Genomic DNA, 21839 nt, shown 5'->3' on the forward strand with positions numbered 1-21839 from the left:
TCAGCCTGTGATGATCACTGCAGGACATGCTGTCTATGTACCTCTGCTGTGTGTCTATTTCTGTGTTCTTCATCATCTGTTCTAGAAGTCTGGAGTCAGGGAAGGGAACAGCTGTAAGCTACATGTGTTTGGCTCCATGACAGCAGAATTCCAATAAACTCACAAATTAGCTGCTCATTGATGATGTCCAGTTACAGGCTGTAATGGCCATGGCTCCGCCTTCGATAGGTGAAAGGGGTGATGGGGTTATGTCCCCTCCCCCCTTCAATAGGTGAAAGGGGTGATTGGGGTAATGCCCCCTCCAATAGGTGAAAGGAGTGGTTGGGGTTATGCACCATACACCCCTCCTGCAGGCTTGAACTCAGAACTTCCTCTCTGCTCTAAAAGATAAGCAACATCATAACCTTTTAAAGAAAAACATTTTTGTTACAGCTGATACAAATCCTGTAATCTGCACGGTCTTCTTCCTCCTTTCATGAAAGCAGACATAGGGGTTAACATCCTTTGTTTACAAATTGGCTGCTCTGCCAGGGCAGCCAGCTGACACAGCTGAGAGATCAAATTACAGTGGTGATTAGTCACAGATGAGGAGGAGTTAGACAGGCTAAACTCTCTAAATACATACAGGGTGTATTCCTCTGTTTTTCTCCTGTCCTGTGCAAGAGTTCAGGTCCACTTCAACACAGCGTGTTAGAAAATGAAAGGGAGACTCTGACTGGCTGCAATGGAGAGCTTTATACCGATGCTTTCGTACTTTATGACCGTACCGCACATAGTAATCCTATAATGGTGATCTCATAGGACTGAACTGTGTGTGTAACCCAATGCTCTGATGGCTGAAGGTACCCGAGCCAGCTCAGTTCATGTTTACTGGCCTGTATTGTGCGGACGTATCCAGTGGAGTCACAAGATAAGTGATTGGGTTTCATGCCCTTTTAAACTGCAGCGCTGATCACTTTTTTTTTTTTTTTTTTGGCTTCTTTGTAATCCTCGTTCTTTGTAAATAAAGCTGCGTTTATGCAATACTGATCCCTGCTGGTGGAGTGATGAATAAGACAGCAGCACCATCAAGGGACATCTCTATGTACAGGTGTTTGTCAATGTTGCCGTGATAAAGAAACGCGCACGTGTTTTAGAATGGTGGAGATGGGTATCCACATTTACTTGTGCTGATTGGGCCATGCTGCTTCGTACTCCATCACAGCCTCTGTCCTGCTAGCTGTGAGAACAGGTGAGGGTGTATGATGCCTGCCATATGTATTTCCTTTTAACCCTTTATCAGCCAAATAAAATAAAACTTTATATGGCTGCAGGGCTAAATACTTCTGGACGGCTGGATCAGCTTCTTCTTCCTCCACCGCGGCGGCAATGTACTCCCGGCATGTCTTTTGGGTCCTGATCACATGATATGATGTGATCGGGTTCCAGGAAACCAGGTCAGCGTTACTGTGCCACCCTGTGATTGAAGAGTCTCTTCCACCTCTTCCACCACTGGGAGGCACTGTAACGCTGTCGTATCATGTGATCGGGATCCAGAAGACCTACCAGAAGTTCTGAACTGCCAGTGAAGGAAGAGAAGAAGCCGTAGGGAACAGGTAAATATAAATGCTTACTGCCACACACACGTTTGGTTGCTCTAGGCCGCCAAACGAGATACGCCAACAGAAGCTTGCAGTGCACGCACAGCTTTCAAATGAAGCATTTTGTTTGAAGCTGCTATTGGGTTAAACAATACCAGTTACCTGGCAGTCCTGCTGATCTTCCTGGCTTCAGTAATGTCTGAGTCACACTAGGGCTGAACGATGTATCGTTTTTTTTTTTTAACCGGAATTGTGATTTTAGCCACGCTGATCTCATGATTGTCAAAGCTGCATTTTTCTTGTGAGGCCCATGTTGCGGCTTGTGGACTGCAATGGTGCTCTCCCCGGTGTGACGTCACATTCCAGCGTCACGTCGGCGCTGCGGTCCACAGGAAGGGAGTCATGTAATTCATGATGCCGGCAAAATAGGTAATGTATGTATCCCTGCCTCCCTCCCCTGCCTGCTGTGCTGCCGACTCACCCCACCACTATTCACACAACACAGTTATACAAGTCGTAGGCGGCCCAAAAATAGGCTGCTTGTACTGGGGAAACCTTCCTAGCTAACCTATACTGGGGGGCACCTACCTGGTTAACTTATACTGGGGGGCACCTACCTGGCTAACTTATACTGGGGGCACCTACCTGGCTAACTTATAATGGAAGCACCTACCTGGCTATCCTATATAATGGGAGCACTTACCTGGCTAACCTATACAGGGGGCACCTATACCTAGCTTTCCTATACATAGGGCACCTATACCTGGCTACCTTGCATGAAAATCTAGTGGTGTACAAATGATTTGAAGAAAATTGTGAATCAAATCGAAATCGCAATTTCTGACAGAAAAATGACAATGCAATAGTTTCCTAAAACTGTTCAAGTCACACACCTGAAAACCAGCATGCAGCTTATCCAGTCAGACTTCAGTCAGAAACACGATTGGCATGTTTGTTTAAGGTCTATGGCTAAAAGTATTAGATGTAGAGGATCGGCACACCTGGGGCACAACGAACCCAGAATGCTCCTGGTGATGGGAGTGCAGATGGGAACGTGCAGTAGCCCGCAACTAGGCCTTGTTGGAGAGCTTTCTGAGGAGGCCAGCAAAACAATGGAGGGGACCTGGAGGACACTGAGGGACCTGAAAGACTGTGACAGACCTAGAAAAAGCCCCAGATAAGTAAGTCGGCTCTTTTTTGTTTCTGTGGTCACAGTTTGTGCTTTTAAGGGACATAAATATTGGCAACCTACATATTCCTCTTACATACCTCCCAACTTTTTGATATGAGAAAGAGGGACATTTAAACCACGCCCCTGCCACACCCCTAGTCACACAAACTATTATGATTTTTTTTTTATAATTCAAACCACACTGGCCCTTTCTATACTGGTTCATTTTCCTTTATAGTAACATTTGAAAATAAGATATATATCAATTTAAAAGATGGGAATAAAGTTTAGAGCCAATTAAACAAGTTTTTTGTAGATCAATACATAAAAGAGGGACAAATGAGGAGGAAAGAGGGACAGGGTTCCCAAAGAGGGACAGTTGGGAGCTATGCTGTTAAGTCAGGTGTGTTTTAACCACTTGAGGACCGCCCCCAGCCGATGGGCGGCGGCAAAGTCCGGGCCCAAACGACCGCAATACGCCCATCGGCGGGGGCGGCTGCGGGAGTGGCTATGCGGCGATCGCGTCATTCGTGACGCGATCACCTGCCGGGGACTGGCTCCACCCACCGCTCGTAGTAACCCGCCGGCCGTTCGGAAGCGCCGGCGGGTTACTAGCACCCGGATCGCCGCTGCACATATGTATAATAGGCTTTGTAATGTATACAAAGCCTATTATACTGGCTGCCTCCTGCCCTGGTGGTCCCAGTGTCCGAGGGACCACCAGGGCAGGCTGCAGCCACCCTAGTCTGCACCCAAGCACACTGATTTCCCCCCCCCTGCCCCCTGATCGCCCACAGCACCCCTCAGACCCCCCCTGCCCACCCCCCAGACCACTGTTTGCACCCAGTCACCCCCCTAATCACCCATCAATCACTCCCTGTCACTATCTGTCAACGCTATTTTTTTTTTTATCCCCCCCCCCTGCCCACTGCCCCCTCCTGATCACCCCCCACCCCTCAGATTCTCCCCAGACCCCCCCCCCAGACCCCCCCCCCCCCCCCCGTGTACTATATGCATCTATCCCCCCTGATCACCTGTCAATCACCTGTCAATCACCCGTCAATCACCCCCTGTCACTGCCACCCATCAATCAGCCCCTAACCTGCCCCTTGCGGGCAATCTGATCACCCCCCCACACCAATAGATCGCCCGCAGATCCGACATCAGATCACCTCCCAAATCCATTGTTTACATCTATTCTCTCCTCTAAACACCCACTAATTACCCATCAATCACCCCCTATCACCACCTGTCACTGTTACCCATCAGATTAGACCCTAATCTACCCCTTGCGGGCACCCAATCACCCGCCCACACGCTCAGATTGCCCTCAGACCCCCCCTTATCAATTCGCCAGTGCAATATTTACATCTGTTATTCCCTGTAATAACCCACTGATCACCTGTCAATCACCTATCAATCACCCCCTGTCACTGCCACCCATCAATCACCCCCTGTCACTGCCACCCATCAATCACCCCCTGTCACTGCCACCCATCAATCAGCCCCTAACCTGCCCCTTGCGGGAAATCTGATCACCCACCCACACCAATAGATCGCCCGCAGATCCGACATCAGATCACCTCCCAAGTGCAGTGTATACATCTCTTCTCTCCTCTAAACACCCACTAATTACCCATCAATCACCCCCTATCACCACCTGTCACGGTTACCCATCAGATTAGACCCTAATCTGCCCCTTGCGGGCACCCAATCACCCGCCCACACCTCAGAACGTCCTCAGACCCCAGCCCTGATCACCTCGCTAGTGCATTGCTTGCATCTATTTCCCCCCTCTAATCACACCTTGAGACACCCATCAATCACCTCCTGTCACCCCCTAGCACACCTACCCATCAGATCAGGCCCTAATTTGCCCTGTGTGGGCTCCTGATCACTCGGCCAAACCCTCAGATCCCCCTCAGACCCCCTTCCGTTCACCTCCCCAGTGCATTGATTGCATCTATTTTCCCCTCTAACCGCCCCCTGAGACACCCATCAATCACCTCCTGTCACCCCCCTAGCACTCCTATCCATCAGATCAGGCCCAAAACATGTTGTCATCTAAGAGGCCACCCTGCTTATGAAAGGTTCCACAAAATTTGCCTCCTCATAGACCACCTGTCATCAAAATTTGCAGATGCTTATACCCCTGAACAGTCATTTTGAGAAATTTGGTTTCCAGACTACTCACAGTTTTGGGCCCGTAAAATGCCAGGGCAGTATAGGAACCCCACAAGTGACCCCATTTTAGAAAGAAGACACCCCAAGGTATTCTGTTAGGTGTATGATGAGTTCATAGAAGATTTTATTTTTTGTCAAAAGTTAGCGGAAATTGGATTTTTATTGTTTTTTTCACAAAGTGTCATTTTTCACTAACTTGTGACACCCCAAGGTATTCTGTTAGGTGTATGATGAGTTCATAGAAGATTTTATTTTTTGTCAAAAGTTAGCGGAAATTGGATTTTTATTGTTTTTTTCACAAAGTGTCATTTTTCACTAACTTGTGACAAAAAATAAAATCTTCTATGAACTCACCATACCCCTAACGGAATACCTTGGGGTGTCTTCTTTCTAAAATGGGGTCACTTGTGGGGTTCCTATACTGCCCTGGCATTTTAGGGGCCCTAAACCGTGAGGAGTAGTCTAGAAAACAAATGCCTCAAAATGACCTGTGAATAGGACGTTGGGCCCCTTAGCGCACCTAGGCTGCAAAAAAGTGTCACACATGTGGTATCGCCATACTCAGGAGAAGTAGTATAATGTGTTTTGTGGTGTATTTTTACACATACCCATGCTGGGTGGGAGAAATCTCTCTGTAAATGGACAATTGTGTGTAAAAAAAATCAAAAATGTGTCATTTACAGAGATATTTCTCCCACCCAGCATGGTTATATGTAAAAATACACCACAAAACACATTATACTACTTCTTCTGAGTACGGCGATACCACATGTGTGACACTTTTTTGCAGCCTAACTGTGCTAAGAGGCCCAAAGTCCAATGAGTACCTTTAGGATTTCACAGGTCATTTTGAGACATTTGGGTTCAAGACTACTCCTCACGGTTTAGGGCCCCTAAAATGCCAGGGCAGTATAGGAACCCCACAAGTGACCCCATTTTAGAAAGAAGACACCCAAGGTATTCTGTTAGGTGTATGATGAGTTCATAGAAGATTTTATTTTTTGTCACAAGTTAGCGGAAATTGATATGTATTGTTTTTTTTTTTCACAAAGTGTCATTTTCCGCTAACTTGTGACAAAAAAAAAATCTTCTATGAACTCACCATACTCCTAACAGAATACCTTGGGGTGTCTTCTTTCTAAAATGGGGTCACTTGTGGGGTTCCTATACTGCCCTGGCATTTTAGGGGCCCTAAACCGTGAGCAGTAGTCTAGAATCCAAATGCCTCAAAATGACCTGTGAATAGGACGTTAGGCCCCTTAGCGCACCTAGGTTGCAAAAAAGTGTCACACATGTGGTATCGCCGTACTCAGAAGAAGTAGTATATTGTGTTTTGGGGTGTATTTTTACACATACCCATGCTGGGTGGGAGAAATCTCTCTGTAAATGGACAATTGTGTGTAAAAAAAATCAAACAATTGTCATTTACAGAGATTTCTCCCACCCAGCATGGGTATGTGTAAAAATACACCCCAAAACACATTATACTACTTCTCCTGAGTACGGCGGTACCACATGTGTGGCACTTTTTTGCACCCTAAGTGCGCTAAGAGGCCCAAAGTCCAATGAGTACCTTTAGGATTTCACAGGTCATTTTGCGACATTTGGTTTCAAGACTACTCCTCACGGTTTAGGGCCCCTAAAATGCCAGGGCAGTATAGGAACCCCACAAATGACCCCATTTTAGAAAGAAGACACCCCAAGGTATTCCGTTAGGAGTATGGTGAGTTCATAGAAGATTTTATTTTTTGTCACAAGTTAGCGGAAAATGACACTTTGTGAAAAAAAAAATTAAAATCAATTTCCGCTAACTTGTGACAAAAAAAAAAATCTTCTATGAACTCACCATCCTCCTAACGGAATACCTTGGGGTGTCTTCTTTCTAAAATGGGGTAATTTGTGGGGTTCCTATACTGTCCTGGCATTTTAGGGGCCCTAAACCGTGAGGAGTAGTCTTGAAACGAAATTTCTCAAAATGACCTGTGAAATCCTAAAGGTACTCATTGAACTTTGGGCCCCTTAGCGCAGTTAGGGTGCAAAAAAGTGCCACACATGTGGTATCGCCGTACTCAGGAGAAGTAGTATAATGTGTTTTGGGGTGTATTTTTACACATACCCATGCTGAGTGGGAGAAATATCTCTATAAATAGACAATTGTGTGTTAAAAAAATTAAACAATTGTCATTTACGGAGATATTAATCCCACCCAGCATGGGTATGTGTAAAAATACACCCCAAAACACATTATACTACTTCTCCTGAGTACGGCAATACCACATGTGTGGCACTTTTTTGCAGCCTAACTGCGCTAAGGGGCCAAAAGTCCAATGAGCATCTTTAGGCTTTACAGGGGTGCTTACAATTAGGCACCCCCCAAAATGCCAGGACAGTGAACACACCCCACAAATGACCCCATTTTGGAAAGTAGACACTTCAAGGTATTCAGAGAGGAGCATAGTGAGTCTGTGGCAGATTTCATTTTTTTTTTGTCGCAAGTTAGAAGAAATGGAAACTTTTTTTTTTTTTTCTTTTTTTTTGTCAGAAAGTGTCATTTTCCGCTAACTTGTGACAAAAAATAAAATCTTCTATGAACTCACCATGCCTCTCACTGAATACTTTGGGATGTCTTCTTTCCAAAATGGGGTCATTTGGGGGGTATTTGTACTATCCTGGAATTTTAGCCCCTCATGAAACCTGACAGGTGCGCAGAAAAGTCAGAGATGCTTGAAAATGGGAAAATTCACTTTTGGCACCATAGTTTGTAAACGCTATAACTTTTACCCAATCCAATAAATATACACTGAATGGTTTTTTTTTTTATCAAAGACATGTAGCAGAATAACTTTCGCGCTCAAATGTATAGGAAATTTTACTTTATTTGAAAAATGTCAGCACAGCAAGTTAAAAAAGTCATTTTTTTTGCCAAAATTCATGTCTTTTTTGATGAATATAATAAAAACTAAAACTCGCAGCAGCAATCAAATAGCAGCAAAAGAAAGCTGTATTAGTGACAAGAAAAGGAGGTAAAATTCATTTAGGTGGTAGGTTGTATGACCGAGCAATAAACCGTGAAAGCTGCAGTGGACTGAATGGAGAAAAAGGCTCTGGTCCTTAAGGGGCGAAAAGACTGTGGTCCTGAAGTGGTTAAGCTATATACACACACTGAGTTTCCCATAATCCAACGCTATCAATCCTGATCATTTGGTGCTGAAATCTAAACTTGTGATTTCATGCTCAATGATCAGGATCATTTGTTTCGATGGTGGAGAACCTAATCTAATCTTTGCTGGCCCTAAAGGTATTCGAGGCAGAAGATCAGCAGCACAGCCAGGCAATTTACATTCTTTACGAGGAAATCATTAGGGCAACCTCCATATTCCTCTCGCTACAGGTCCCCTTGAGATACAGAAGGAGCTGCAGCTCTGGGAGTCTGACGCAGGAAATTGTCAGCTACAAAATCAAATTCCATTTACCCACTGCACTGTGTACATTATGCAGTCTGGAACCTCACCCTGCATCGCAAACACTCAAATCTAATCAAGAATGTTTCTGCTCTAATAAATCTTATTTCAGTCAGTCTGGCTCTATTTTTTTGCTATTTCCAATGAGAAGGAAATTTGTCATCACCCCTCCCCACTTTCCTCACTGATTAGCTGAGGACAATTCAGTGTGAAGCTGCTGAAATCCGATCCATGCTCGTGTTCACATGTTCACAAAGCAAGTTAGCGTTCTCCCTAGAATTTTTTTCCCGCCGGGTGGCATGAAAAAGTAGCCGGGTTAGGCTAGACGAGAGAATGCAGGGATGGCACTTCTTTACAGCAGAGGAGGTGAGCCTATGACAGCCAGGTGCTCACTAAAACTAGCCAGGTGGAGCACCCCAGCTAAAAGAGCCTGGAGAGAACACAGAAGCTAGCTATGACAGTGCAGATTCTAGAAGGAAAAAAGTAAGGGAGGAAAATACATCAGGATTGGCTTCAGTTAGAGGGAATCAAGATGGCAAATGCCAGGAACAGAATTATTTTTCCTATATAAAATTCACTGAATTCAAAACTTGGACATTACAATACATCTGTTATGTAAGTAGAACAAGTAGTCATCTACTTATATATGAGGTTGTTGTGTTTTTTTTGTTTGTTTACTTCTTCCTGGCATAGTATGGCTGACACTGCTGCTTTAAGGTTGAACTGATGTTGCTGTGTAGTTCAGAGCCAATGCACACTAGTCCTGAAAGTAATTTGATTCTAGCTAGTCCAGTAGTTTTTACACACAGATGAAAAGAAGCGATGCCCTCTACACCGGCCAGGGAAAGCGTTTGTGCGTGGAATTGGGATTTACGCACATCCTTGTGTATGGACTCGCTCAATCTGCCGCGGCTGCCCTTTCCAATCTGTTTATATAAAATGATTACGTGTTTGTTTACGATGAGCGGCTCTCCTCCTCTGCGATCGAAGTCGCCACAAGTCTTTTAACAGATTGCAGCAGATGGCGAATCATTGACACCGCCGTCAGCTGTTGAGACGAGCTTGTTTACTTACCCTGACTAATTTATATGCCTGTGTTGTTCAGTCTGACTTCAGCCGAGGGAATCTGTTACTTGGCTTCTTGTGTTTTTAGTTCAGCTCCTGTAACATCAGCAGAGAGAGCAGCCGGGTGACACTGAGGTGTAGGAATGACATCTGGCTTCAGAGGAGCTCCAGGCTGTCCTCTCCTCCTATCTCCAGGCATAGCAAGGCTTCTAGCTTTCTGGTTATTGATACAGATTGCCCAACAAGCTCATGATAACCCAGAATCACTAGGAAAGTATAAGGGCCTATTTCCACTAGAGCCCTTTTTTCTGCTAGAGCCCCACGTTGTACATGTAAATCGTGGTGCTCATTTCCCAATAGTGCGCGTCGCTTTTTACCCACATACAATCGTCGGCTCGTGCGATTCTCGCCACGGTTGCGCTTGGTTCCCGACAGGTAAGCGGCACAGTCTGGGCTAGTGGAAAATGTTGCTTGTGTGTATGCACAGCAGTGCAATTGTGGGCAGAAGGGCAAGCAGCAGTGGAAAAGGGCCCTTGGCCTAAAAGAGACCGAAAAGCCCTCTTAAAGTGGCCCTGTACTCTTGCACAGGACAGAAGGAAAACCGAGAAATGCACAGTGTGTATTTAGAGAGTTTAGCCTGTCTAATTAGTCTAATCACAAATTGTAATTTAATCTCTTTCCGAGTCACCTGACTGCCACGGCAGAGATGGCAGATGGCTCATTTGAAAGCACAGCCTGCTAACACTATAACCGCTTCCATGAATCTGGAAGTAAAAACACAGCAGATTTATTGCAGGATTTGTATCAGCTGTAACAAAGAAATGTTTATTATGCTGTTGATCTTTTAGAGCAAAGAGGATGTTTTGGGTTCAGGTCTGCTTTTAAGAGAACCTGAACTGAAAATAAAAAGTCAAAATAAACATACACAGGTCATACTTACCTCCCATGTAGTCTGCTCATCAATCTTTCTCCTCTCTGGTGTCCTGTTTGTTTACTGTGATCAATGGAATCCTGTCCTCCATTTTGAAAATGGCCATTACCCAATAACCGCTTCCTGGTCTGCACCCTGTTAAACTGTTATATCGTCCACTTGAGCCATAATGAAACATGGACATTACCTTGCACATTCAGTTGTAACTGACAGCAGCTGATATATACTGTAACTGACAGCAACTGGTATTTCAGTTCTGACAACATCTTGTCAGAACTGGAAGGGATCACTGTAAGAAGAAAATGGTGAGCTTCTGAGAGGAACTGATTACTAGGTAAGTATGTAATATTCATTTGCAGCTACATCTTGTGTTTATTTTAAATAATTTTACGCAGTTCAGGTTCCCTTTAAAGTGTACCAGAGGCGACATGTGACATTTTGCACAGTGCAAAACATTAATAACCAGACTGTTTTACTTGTTTTATTTTGCTGCCTGAAATGGTTAATTTCTAGGCATGGACGTGACAGCTTCTATCTTGTTGGGAATATAGAAAACTTCACTCATAAGCAAATTACAGCCATAAAAGGTTTCCTGGCAGAATGCAACTTCTGAGAGCAGGGGGAGATAAAGGTCAATAGTTCATGTATTTTCATTTAGGGACACTCAATAGGCTGCCACTGAGCAGAGACAATAAAACATGTAAATGTTTAAATAAAACTACAGGGCATCTTTAAAAAAAAAGGGGGATCATTTTTAGTAGTGGGAGGATAAATACAATGGTTTATCTTATCACTTTATTTCTACCTCAGGTTCACTTTAAAAGCAACTGGTCCAAGCCCTATGCCATAGAGCCACATCAATCCCTGCCATTCCCTGATGAGGACCAGAAAGACTGAAACAGCTGTACGCACGTTGGATTGATGTTGCTCTGTAAAATGTATTGCCAACAGGAAGGCATGGGCTTTTGAGTAGTAATCTACTCCAATTCGAAATTCAAATGAAGTCTGACTTCACCTGTGACCGCAGTATAGAGGGGTTAACCTGCATTCCATTACGTGTGATATGTGTAATGAAAGCCGCGTTCCACCACTCCCGGGCTTCCTCCTTCCGGCTTGAAAGAGGAAGCGTGTCAGGAAGTAATGCAACATGGCTTTCATTACACCTATCCAACGTAATGGAATGCAGACTGTCAGAAGACTTCTGGGTAAGTAACTCCCCCTATCCCACGGTCACAAGTGAGGTCATTAGACTTTATTTGAATTTGGAATTTGAGTAGATTACTACTTGAAAGCCTGTGCCTACCCTACAGGTTCACCTACACATCAGTGTTTCTGGATGTGTCTGAGGTTTGTGCTTTTTTGGCTGGTTGCTTAAGCAACCGGCAAACATGTATCCGGCGCCAGGTGATCGCCGCCGGTGCTGGATATAGGGGACTTTGCTGTACTTGGCTTGTTTTCTCTGGGTTACTGTCCCATTTTTGGTCCAGATTTCTTTTCAACTGGCTCAATATATTAAAATGTGTGCACTCATACCTCTTCTGTCCTTGTTCCTCCAGTCTCTCTTCAACCTGCTGGAGTTTCGTAGACTTGTTTTGAACTACAGCCCTCCTGCGAGTGCTCAGGATGTGCCACGAAACCAAAAGGTTTGACTTACTTGAAATGAGTACCTATATGCATAACTTGGTGTTCTGAATATTAATGCTGTGGCTGTACTTCCTGTGAGAACCATATATAGCATGTCATTGTTCCGTTATACGTATATCTTGTATCTATTCCTTCAGTGGAAACTGCATGTCAGAATTATTATGCTAATACAGGTTCCAGAGCAGGAGTGTAACTATAGGGTGGACTCCCCTGCAACTACTAGGGTGGGGGAATCCAATGCTTTCCCAAGGGGACTATCTTCTAGATTAGACAGTGGTGTGTGACCACATTTCTCAAGGTTGGGAGGATCACTATGGCCACATTTTAAGTCCATTTTTATTGATCACCAAAAAAAACAAAACCATAGACAAGCTGAAACAATGAGTTAGTAAAAATCACACCTTTACAGTATGGCATGTAGGACTTAGGCCTGGAACCCACTGAAAACCGCAAACGCAAAACGCAACCGCTAGCGTTTTGTCTGAGCGGTTTGCAAGCGGATTCATGCGCGTTTTTGGTCGTGTTTTGCAACACTGTATTTTTTTCCCCAGCGGGTGCCTAGCGTTTTGCGTTTTTTTATCCTGATTGGTCCTGTGAATTATTTTTCATTTTGTTACAGTGTGCTGAACCGCAAAACGCTAGCAAAACCGCTCAGTTTAGGTTTTGCTGAGCGTTTCCGCTAGCGGTTCAATACTTTACATTGAAGCGCTAACGCTCCCAAAATGCTGCACGTCCTGCGTTGCTCCTGTGGAAGTTGCCCCATCCATTAACATCAGCTGAGCGTTTTGGCAAAACGCAAGCGTATCGCAGCGCTGCCAAAATGCTCAAAAAAACGCTCTTGTGGGTTCCAGCCCTTAGAGCTCAGACCATGATATGTAAAACCAAGGCCTAACTAGAGACGGTCAACCATCAGTTTCCTTTAATCTGACTCGAGAACCAGAAAGGCCACACATTTTTTGACTGAGTAATCCATTATGCATTTCCTGCACTTTCAATTCCATTCTGTTGATTGCATCTTCTGGATGTTGTACATTTCCTGAAGCCAATCTTTGATGGTGAGGTAGATTTCCAGAGCTTTGATATAGTAGGCTTGGCAGCAACCAGGATATGCAATTATGCAAGTGACTTCTTGAACTTCTGGAGTGGTGTAGATGGCAAAAGAAGTAAAAAAGAAAACTCCATATCAAGATGTTTCCGAAGAATGATGCAAACTGGGTCCCCAAAAGCCATTTGTTTAGGACAGATCATCCAAATACAGACCATAGAACCAATATAAAGCTGGCATCTATACCACAGAGGCGAGTACCCTGTAATAATCTTGTGAAGGACAGCTGGAGATTTATACCACCTAGAAAGGATCTTGTATGAATACCAGAGAGGGAGGCGATGGCCACTTCCCTATAAAGGGAAGACCACCAACTTTGCCACCTCCATGTAGTATGACTCTTACTACATGGAGGTGGTCAAATTGGCCAATCAAAATTAGACGCGTTTACCAGGCCTCAGTTTTTGATTCCTCCCCCCCCCCCTTTTTTTTTTGGGGGGGGGGGTGCAAGCGGATTGGGCTAATAATTATTTAACAGCAATAGTAAGTGCTCGGAAACTGTTTAGAAACAATCACTGTGTAGTACTATTGCATATATCTGTGTGTTTAGATAATATTTGCCTTACCAAGGGGGTACTTGGTAAGCACAGGCATTCAGAAGAGGTACAAACAACAAAACAAATACAGAACATTTATATTGCGTTTTTCTCCTGGCGGACTCAAAGCGCCAGAGCTGCAGCCACTAGGATGCGATCTATAGGCAGTAGCAGTGTTAGGAAGCCTTGCCCAAGGTCTCCTACTGAATAGGTGTTGGCGTACTGAACAGGCAGAGCCAGGGTTCGAACCCTGGCCTCCTGTGTCAGAGGCAGAGCCCTTAACCAATACACCATCCAGACACCATGATAAACAACGGTGTAGTCAGTGGATAACACCTTGCAGTGCTGGCTTCTGGTTCAAATCCAAACCATTCCCCCTGTGCTTGCTTTGGTGTTTTTTTTTTTTTTTTTTTCTTCTCTCAACCCTCCAGGTTCATCAGTTGTTTCCTTATCGGAAGATAAGACATTGACTATAGTAGGGAATAGATTGCCGGCTTCTCTGAGGGAAGAGAACTATATACACTATAATGCACTGCTGGAGATTTTCACACTATATACCGTACACACTTGTTCTTTAGGGAGTCAGTCTTGTGTGAGGCACCATTGGCCTCGGCTGAGTTGTGTCAGCAGAGCCCATTGCACAACCACTGTTGTGTGTCTTGCTGTAAATGTCAGGAGCTATCGGAGAGGCAAGACGGATAAGATGTTGGCTATAAAACACGATTGCGCAGGATAGCCTTTCACACGGATGACCTGCACATGGTCTAGCTGCTGCTTCCCAGTTTCTTCTTAATGCCATTCAATAAGAGAGTAGGCCTTTGCTTAAATAAGCAGTTGCGACCCTCAGTGTACAAAGGGATTGTTAATAAAATGCTTGACCTTCAGGTAAATGCAGTATGGCTAGCGGTGCTAAGAAGTTACTTTACGTTTAATATTGAAATCCATATAAAATGGCTGCAGTTTTGTAACTGAATATCATTGAAGTAAACCTGAAGAAAAAAACAACCAAAAACTTATGATGAATCGTCAGTGTAGTATGGATAATGAATAGAACATTAGTAGGTTTGTATTTTCAGTTATTTTATTTATTTTTTATAACCTTGCATCATTCTGTCATATTTGAAGTATAGAAACTACATTGTCTTTGAAACTATAAAACCAAGCATAAAGTAGTAAATTAACCTCCCTGGCGGTAGTCCCGAGCAACGCTGGGGCTAGCCGGCAGGAGCTCTATGCAGAGTATTGCGCACAGCAGGCGTTTACTCACCTCCCGGGGATCCAGACGTCGCTACCCATTCTCCTTCCTGTCCTGGGAGGCCCTGAATCACTCTGGTGAGATTGCCCCTCACTCATTGATCTCACCAGAGTTACAGCACTGCCTGGAGGATGGAGGTAAAATTGCAGTGCTGGAGCCCAGGGAGGTGAGTGAGAGAAGGGGCTGCTGCAGAGACTCTGGCTGCATAATTTTTCCTGATTTTAGGGTCTGAAACCTTTTTTTAAAAGACCTTAAAATCCGGCGATAATCATACCGCCAGGGGGAGTTAAGGTGTAGTTTCCATTATGGCAATTAGAAGCCCAACTTTGCACTGTGAACTTTTATCCTACTTCTTATTTAAACCAGAATTTGTTTTCTGCCCCTCAGGAGCACAGGAACCTGCCTTTTATGCGAGAGCTGAGGTATCTCTTCTCACTGCTGGTCAGCTCCAAGAGGAAGTATGTAGATCCCTCCAGAGCTGTGGAGATTCTGAAGGATGCCTTCAAGTCAAACGACTCTCAGCAGGTAACTCAGAAGTTGATCAGTCACTTATTGACTGTTGTGGGGCCTCTGAGCTCACAGGCCTTGCTTCCATTTTCCTATGCTTAGGTCATCTTTGAATTTTTATTTTGGTTCAGGTTCTTTTTACATGTTTCAGGGCTGTCATGGTTAAGCGATTAGTTTTGCTGTGCTGCTAAACAGATACGGAACATTTTTATATCGCGCTTTTCTCCTGGCGGACTCAAAGCACCAGAGCTGCAGCCACTAGCCCTCTGTAGGCGGTAGCAGTCTTGCCCAAGGTCTCCTCACGGAATAAGTACTGGCTTACTGAACAGGAAGAGCCGAGATTCAGACCCTGGTCCCCTGTGTCAGAGGCAGAGCCCTTAAAGGGGCACTATAGCAAAAAAAAATGTAAAATTTTAAAATATGTGCAAACATTAACAAATGAGTACATTTTTTTCCAGAGTAAAATGAGCCATAAATTACTTTTTTCCTATGTTGCTGTCACTTACAGTAGGCAGTAGAAATCTGACAGACGTGACAGGCTATGGACTAGTCCATCTCTTCATAGAGGATTCTCAGCAAGGATTTTATTCTTTATAAAGGTACTCCCTAAAAAGTATTTAAACAATGATGTTGGCCAGCTTCCCTGCTTGCTACAGTTTTTTGGCAGTTGTACAGAGCAACTGCCATTCACTTTTGAAAATAAATAAATACCGGAGAATCCATTATGATCAAACTGCTTGGATAATGATGTCGCAAATCGACTAATGTATGGGCCCCTCAAGTCTGCTGACAACCTAACCTAGTTGCATGGGGATAGTTTCTCTGCACAATACTTGTATACTTCTGCTTACAATAGACTTGAGCTTAGTTGTGGTTGGAACTGTATGGCTTCCTTGTGTGAACAGGTCTGCAGCAGCATTGATCTGTTTCTTCTCCTTCTGCAGCAAGATGTCAGCGAATTCACCCACAAGCTGCTGGACTGGCTGGAGGATGCTTTCCAGATAAAGGCCGAGGAGGAAAGGTGAGAGATGTGCTCTTGGCTTGGATGGCATTAGAGACTGAATAATGGCAGGATATCCCTATATTACATGATGCAGAGAATTACACACAGGAACTCGCACATCCGCCTCATGGCAGCTTCTTTCACCTCCTTCCATTACCAAGGCTGATCTCCAAAGTGCTGCCACATTCGTAGCACCAGTTGTTTTTTTGTCTTTATCCCAACTCGGAGCACTGTGCGTCTCATTGCAGTCTGTAATGCAAACACTAAATTCACTAGAAAAGCTCAGCGATTGCGATTAGCGATCTGTGGTGGGCACCTGGCCTAGATGATTGTGGAATTATTGTTTGGCATAAAAAAACCACATTTTTTTCTGGACTGTACACATTTCACTGACCTGACTAGCCCACAGTAAGGTGACATTCCTGGGGGAGAAAACACTAGTTCAGGTTTAAAGGCTAACTGAAGCAAGAGGTATGTGTATGTAGGGGGGGGTTGGAGTTGGAGGAAGTTCTATTTTACTTTTCTGGAGCTTCTCCCATCCCCATATAGCCTTACTGTTCCCTCGGTTTCCTTCCAGTACACTCTGTTGTGCTGCTGCCTCTTTATTTTCCATCCTTCCGGGCGTGGGAGAGAGATTAAAGGGACACTTAAGTCAAACAAATAAAAATGAGTTTTACTCACCTGGGGCTTCCAATAGTCCCCTGCAGCTGTCCGGTGCCCTCGCCATCTCCCTCCGATCCTCCTGGCCCCGCCGGCAGACACTTCCTGTTTCGGTGATGGGAGCTGACAGGCTGGGGACGCGAGTGATTCTTCGCGTTCCTGGCCACAATAGCGCCATCTATGCTGCTATAGCATATATCATATACCATATAGCAGCATAGAGGGTGCTAATGTGTCTGGGAACGCGAAGAATCACTCGCGTCCCCAGCCTGTCAGCTCCTGTCACCGAAACAGGAAGTGGCTGCTGGTGGGGCCAGGAGGATCGGAGGGAGACAGCGAGGGCACCGGACAGCTGCAGGGGGCTATTGGAAGCAATAGGTGAGTAAAACTCATTTTTTTTGTTTGACTTAAGTGTCCCTTTAATGTGCCATGTTCTCTTGTGCTCGGTAGCTTGGGACTGGCTCAGATGGTGAGCTTTCAGAGGGGCACAATGGAGTGGCCTATGAGGAAACTGAGGGTCCTGTATGGCTACGGAGGCCCAGGTAAATAAAATGGAAATGTTCTCACCACCGTCTTAGGTATGCTTTGTATTTGAAATATAATTTTATTTTGGATCCAATTTAAAGTAGAACTGTAGTGAAAGGTATACGGAGGCTGCCATATTGATTTCCTTTTAAGCAATACCAGTTACCTGGCAGCCCTGCAGAGCTATCTGCCTGCAGAATCGCACCAGAAACAAGCATGCAGCTAATCTTGTCAGATCTGACCATAATGTCAGAAGCACCTGATCTGGTACGTGCGTGTTCAGGGGCTATGGCTAAAAGGATTAGAGACAGAGGATCAGCAAGCAACTGAGGATTGCCAGGCAACTGGTATTGTTTAAAAGGAAATCAATATGGCAGCCTCTATATACCTCTCACTACATTTCTCCTTTAAGGACCAGAGGCTTTTTTTTCTATTTTACACTTCCTGATAACTGTGATTGGTTCACAGTGGTCAGGAGCCAATGAAAACTGCTCCTGACTGAGTTAAGGAGTTTTGAGCCAGCAGGGGCTCAATAATGCGTCCCGCCCACTCAGTTGTGCGCTGCTCGGTCTCCTGCCTCCCCCTCCAAAGCTGCAGAACTTTCATGTGTGTACAGACTCCGCCCTGATCTGTTGCCTGAGGGATCACGCTTGATTCTTGCAGAGCAATGGTCCTTGAAAGTGTGTTATAAGGCTTCATTTATGTTATACTACCACTTTAAGGCTAGTTTGTGGTGTCTCGGATAACAACCTCCATTTACTCGGATGTGAATTCTCCTCTGTTGGTACACATAATAGTAACGCTGGTTAGACGTGACAAAGAGACAACCCTCCCGCGTCTGTCACTTTCCTCCTTGGAATGTTCCGGCTGCGTCGCCAGGCTCCGTAGAGGTTGGTGCAGACGGAGCTCTCCCAGCTATCACTTTTGTTCCCGTAATTGGCTTTTTCACCGTTTAGCAATTCCATAAAGATCTGGGCTCTGCCCTCAGGCTGCAAGCGTTTCCTGACAATTGAAGCGCTGGGTGACATGCACATTGCACTGGAGGCAAAGGGATAATGATGCAGCAGGAAAGTGTCAGAGCCTCTCCTCCGCTCTCCACAGAGAAGGTTATTCAAGAACGCTCACATCGGCTCTACACTGCTCGGGAAACCTTCATGTTCTATCTCGTGACAAGCGCACTGCTTCACTCCTTTCCAACCAGACTATGAATTATACAGGGTGAAAGCAAAGATGGCACATAGTATTTACTGTTCAAAAAACAACTCCCCGATGTGCTAAAAAAAATCCCTTCAGCCCCACCCCACCCCCCTCCCTCTGCACAAGCGCACACACTTTTATCACTTAGGGTTTGCGTGCAGCCATTTTTTTATTTTGTACTTTATCTGTAACTCTGAAGCCCTTCAGATGGATCTTAAAGTGGACCTGTACTCAAAACTTCCTCTCTACCCTAAAAGATAAGCAACAGCATAACCTTTAAAGAAAAACATTTGTTACAGCTTACAGAACTCCTGCAATAAATCTGTACTGTATACTTACTGCTTTTATGGAACAAAGGGTTAACATCCTGTGTTTACATATTAGCTGTGTCTACCGAATTTCTGTGCTGACACAGCTGATAGATCAAATTAAACTTGTGATTACTTGAAGATGAAGTAGGATTTTCTCTCTGATAACACACACAGGGTGAATTTCTTGGTTTTCCTTGTGTCCTGTGCAAGAGTTCGGGTCCATTTTAAAGTATACACGAGGTGATATGTTACATGATAGACGTGTATGTTTTTTTTTTTTTTCTGCCTGAATTCAAGACCACTGAAGCAAGAGGGGTATGGAGGCTGCCATATTTATTCCTTTTTAAGCAGGACTAGTAGCCTGGCTGTCCTGCTGATCATCTGCCTCTAATACTTTTAGCCATAGACCCTGAACAAGCATAGGCAGATCAGGTGTATCTGACATTGTCAGATCTGACAAGTTTTACTTCATGCTTGTTTCTGGTGTTGTTCAGACACTACTGCAGCTAAATAAATCAGCAGGGCTGTCTGGCAACTGGTATTGTTTAAAAGGTAATAAATACGGCAGCCTACATATTCTTCTCAGTTCAATTGTCCTTTAAACATCAGTAATGTAAGTGACAGTTTTTGTCTAGTCGGACCTGGTCTCACTATAGTGTAGCTTTTGCTAATAAGGAATTACAGCCATTAAAATCTTTCCTGGCAGTAAATGACTTCTGAGACTAGGAAAGTGATAAAAAGGGTCAATAGTTCATAGATTTCTGCTCTGGCATACTTCAGTGTATGTGTCATATCGAGCAAATACAATGAAACAATAAAAAATAGTATTTCATTCTAAAATAAAACTGTAGGATATCTATAAAAAAAAGAAAAAAGTAATTTTAAGAGGTTTATTTTCACCACCGGTTTCCTTTAGAATTACACCAGAAGCAGAATCCCACCAGAAACAAGCATGCGTCAAATGCAGTCAAACATTTGATCTGCATGCTTGTTCAGGGTCTATGGCTGAAAGTATTAGAGACAGAGGATCACCAGGACAGCCAGGCAATGTGCATTGTTTGAAAGGAAATAAATATGACACGACAAATAACATTTATATCGCGCTTTTCTCCTGGTGGACTCAAAGCGCCAGAGCTCACTAGGTCTCGCTCTATAGGCAGTAGCAGTGTTAGGGAGACTTGCCCAAGGTCTCCTACTGAATAGGTGCTGGCTTACTGAACAGGTAGAGCCGAGATTCGAACCCTGGTCTCCTGCGTCAGAGGCAGAGCCTTTAACCATTACACCATCCACTGTGTCAGCCTCCATTCAGGGGTCCTTTAGACTTTTTGTTTCCAGTCGTATGATGAAAATTTAAAGACAGGATTTTTATCCGCTGATGCACTGCCAGTGTTTCACAGCTTTTTCCTTTGCTGCTGTTTATACTACTTTTGAATAATTTTTTATTTTTTTTACATTGTGTGAAAATTATTTTTATTCCCATTCACCAGAGATGGAGAAAAGCCAAAGAACCCGATGGTGGAGCTGTTCTATGGGCGGTTCCTGGCAGTGGGCGTGCATGAAGGTTGGTATTTCATCTACATAACATCTGGTTTCACAAACTATTTGGTGATCGGAACATTGTGCTCCATCTGAAACTCCAGACCTATCGCTGCTTTGCAAATCTCAAATTACCTGAGCAATAAAGATTGAGGATGCCGTCAGAGAAAACTGCACCTCACAAGGATCAGTAGTTCCAAAGACATGGGTTGTTTATGTTGTAAGGACTACTGTGGCGGACATTTTCACATTTTTGTATCCCTATGTGATTGTAGGAGAATAATGCCCTCAATGTACTTAGTGTCAAAAACGAATGTCCAGAACATCCACTTTTGTGCGCCTGACAGCTCTTCCTCTGTCAGCTGAGATGCTGAGCACGACTGAGATCCCCCTCTTGAGTTGGTTTATCCGCCCTCGACGGAAATCCCAACAGCCTATAGTTCTCTGCACAGAGCTGCTGACCTGTCAGTTGCTATGGAGAAGTGATGGCTGTTGGGTAGCAGAGATTAAGTGAATGGGTGGATCCCTGTCCCTCACAGCAGCCCTATAACAGAGGAAGAACTGTAAATGGAAACTCTACGTTTCTGAGCATTTTTGTGACACAAATTTTAAAAAGGGTTGCATTATGCTGGCATTACATGAATGATTATGGGGTTACAATATGCAGACATTGTCAGCACCGTATAAATGAATAAAATAAACCTCTATTTCCTCTTGTAGCATTGAGAAGCAACATCTGCCAGAGTCTTATGGCTTTTGTAGCACCTATAAACCTTATCCACTTCTCACTAGAGATCTTTATTCTCTTTCAATGTCAACTAAGCACCATGTTTAATTATTATATAAAATTAAAATGCTATGGGGGTAGGGTGTATTTACTTATCTGAGGGGGCTGCTTAAGAGGGCATCCATCTTGCTGCTTTCTGTGCCGTAGAACCACCGGTTGAAGTGGTGACGGTGATATTGTGTCCCCCCGGATGCAGCAGTACATTCTGGGAGACGTAGTCCAGCATTATGTTATCAGATTTATGAACTACATCTCCCAGCATGCACTGTGGCAGCCAGGGATGCACTACTTTGAACTGCAGGTATTTTGAGCCTGGGAAAGGGAAGATGGATCCCCTAATAGACAGGGGTCTATGGATCAGCCCCTATAGGTAAGTAAATG

At 44.3% G+C, this 21839-nt stretch overlaps 1 protein-coding gene across 3 annotated transcripts in view; it reads left to right on the plus strand.

Annotated features, from left to right (window-relative positions):
- USP25 (ubiquitin specific peptidase 25) overlaps nucleotides 1-21839 on the plus strand; it is a 145709-nt gene that overhangs the window by 62768 nt on the left and 61102 nt on the right. For all 3 annotated transcript variants that reach the window (XM_068270563.1, XM_068270562.1, XM_068270564.1), the window contains exons 6-9: nucleotides 11949-12035; nucleotides 15320-15457; nucleotides 16384-16460; nucleotides 20623-20696. In XM_068270563.1, the coding sequence (XP_068126664.1) occupies nucleotides 11949-12035; nucleotides 15320-15457; nucleotides 16384-16460; nucleotides 20623-20696 (376 nt within the window). The remainder of the gene's footprint in view (nucleotides 1-11948; nucleotides 12036-15319; nucleotides 15458-16383; nucleotides 16461-20622; nucleotides 20697-21839) is intronic.

The sequence above is a fragment of the Hyperolius riggenbachi genome, chromosome 2 (genome assembly GCF_040937935.1).
Source record: "Hyperolius riggenbachi isolate aHypRig1 chromosome 2, aHypRig1.pri, whole genome shotgun sequence".
Classification (NCBI taxonomy): Eukaryota; Metazoa; Chordata; class Amphibia; order Anura; family Hyperoliidae; genus Hyperolius; species Hyperolius riggenbachi.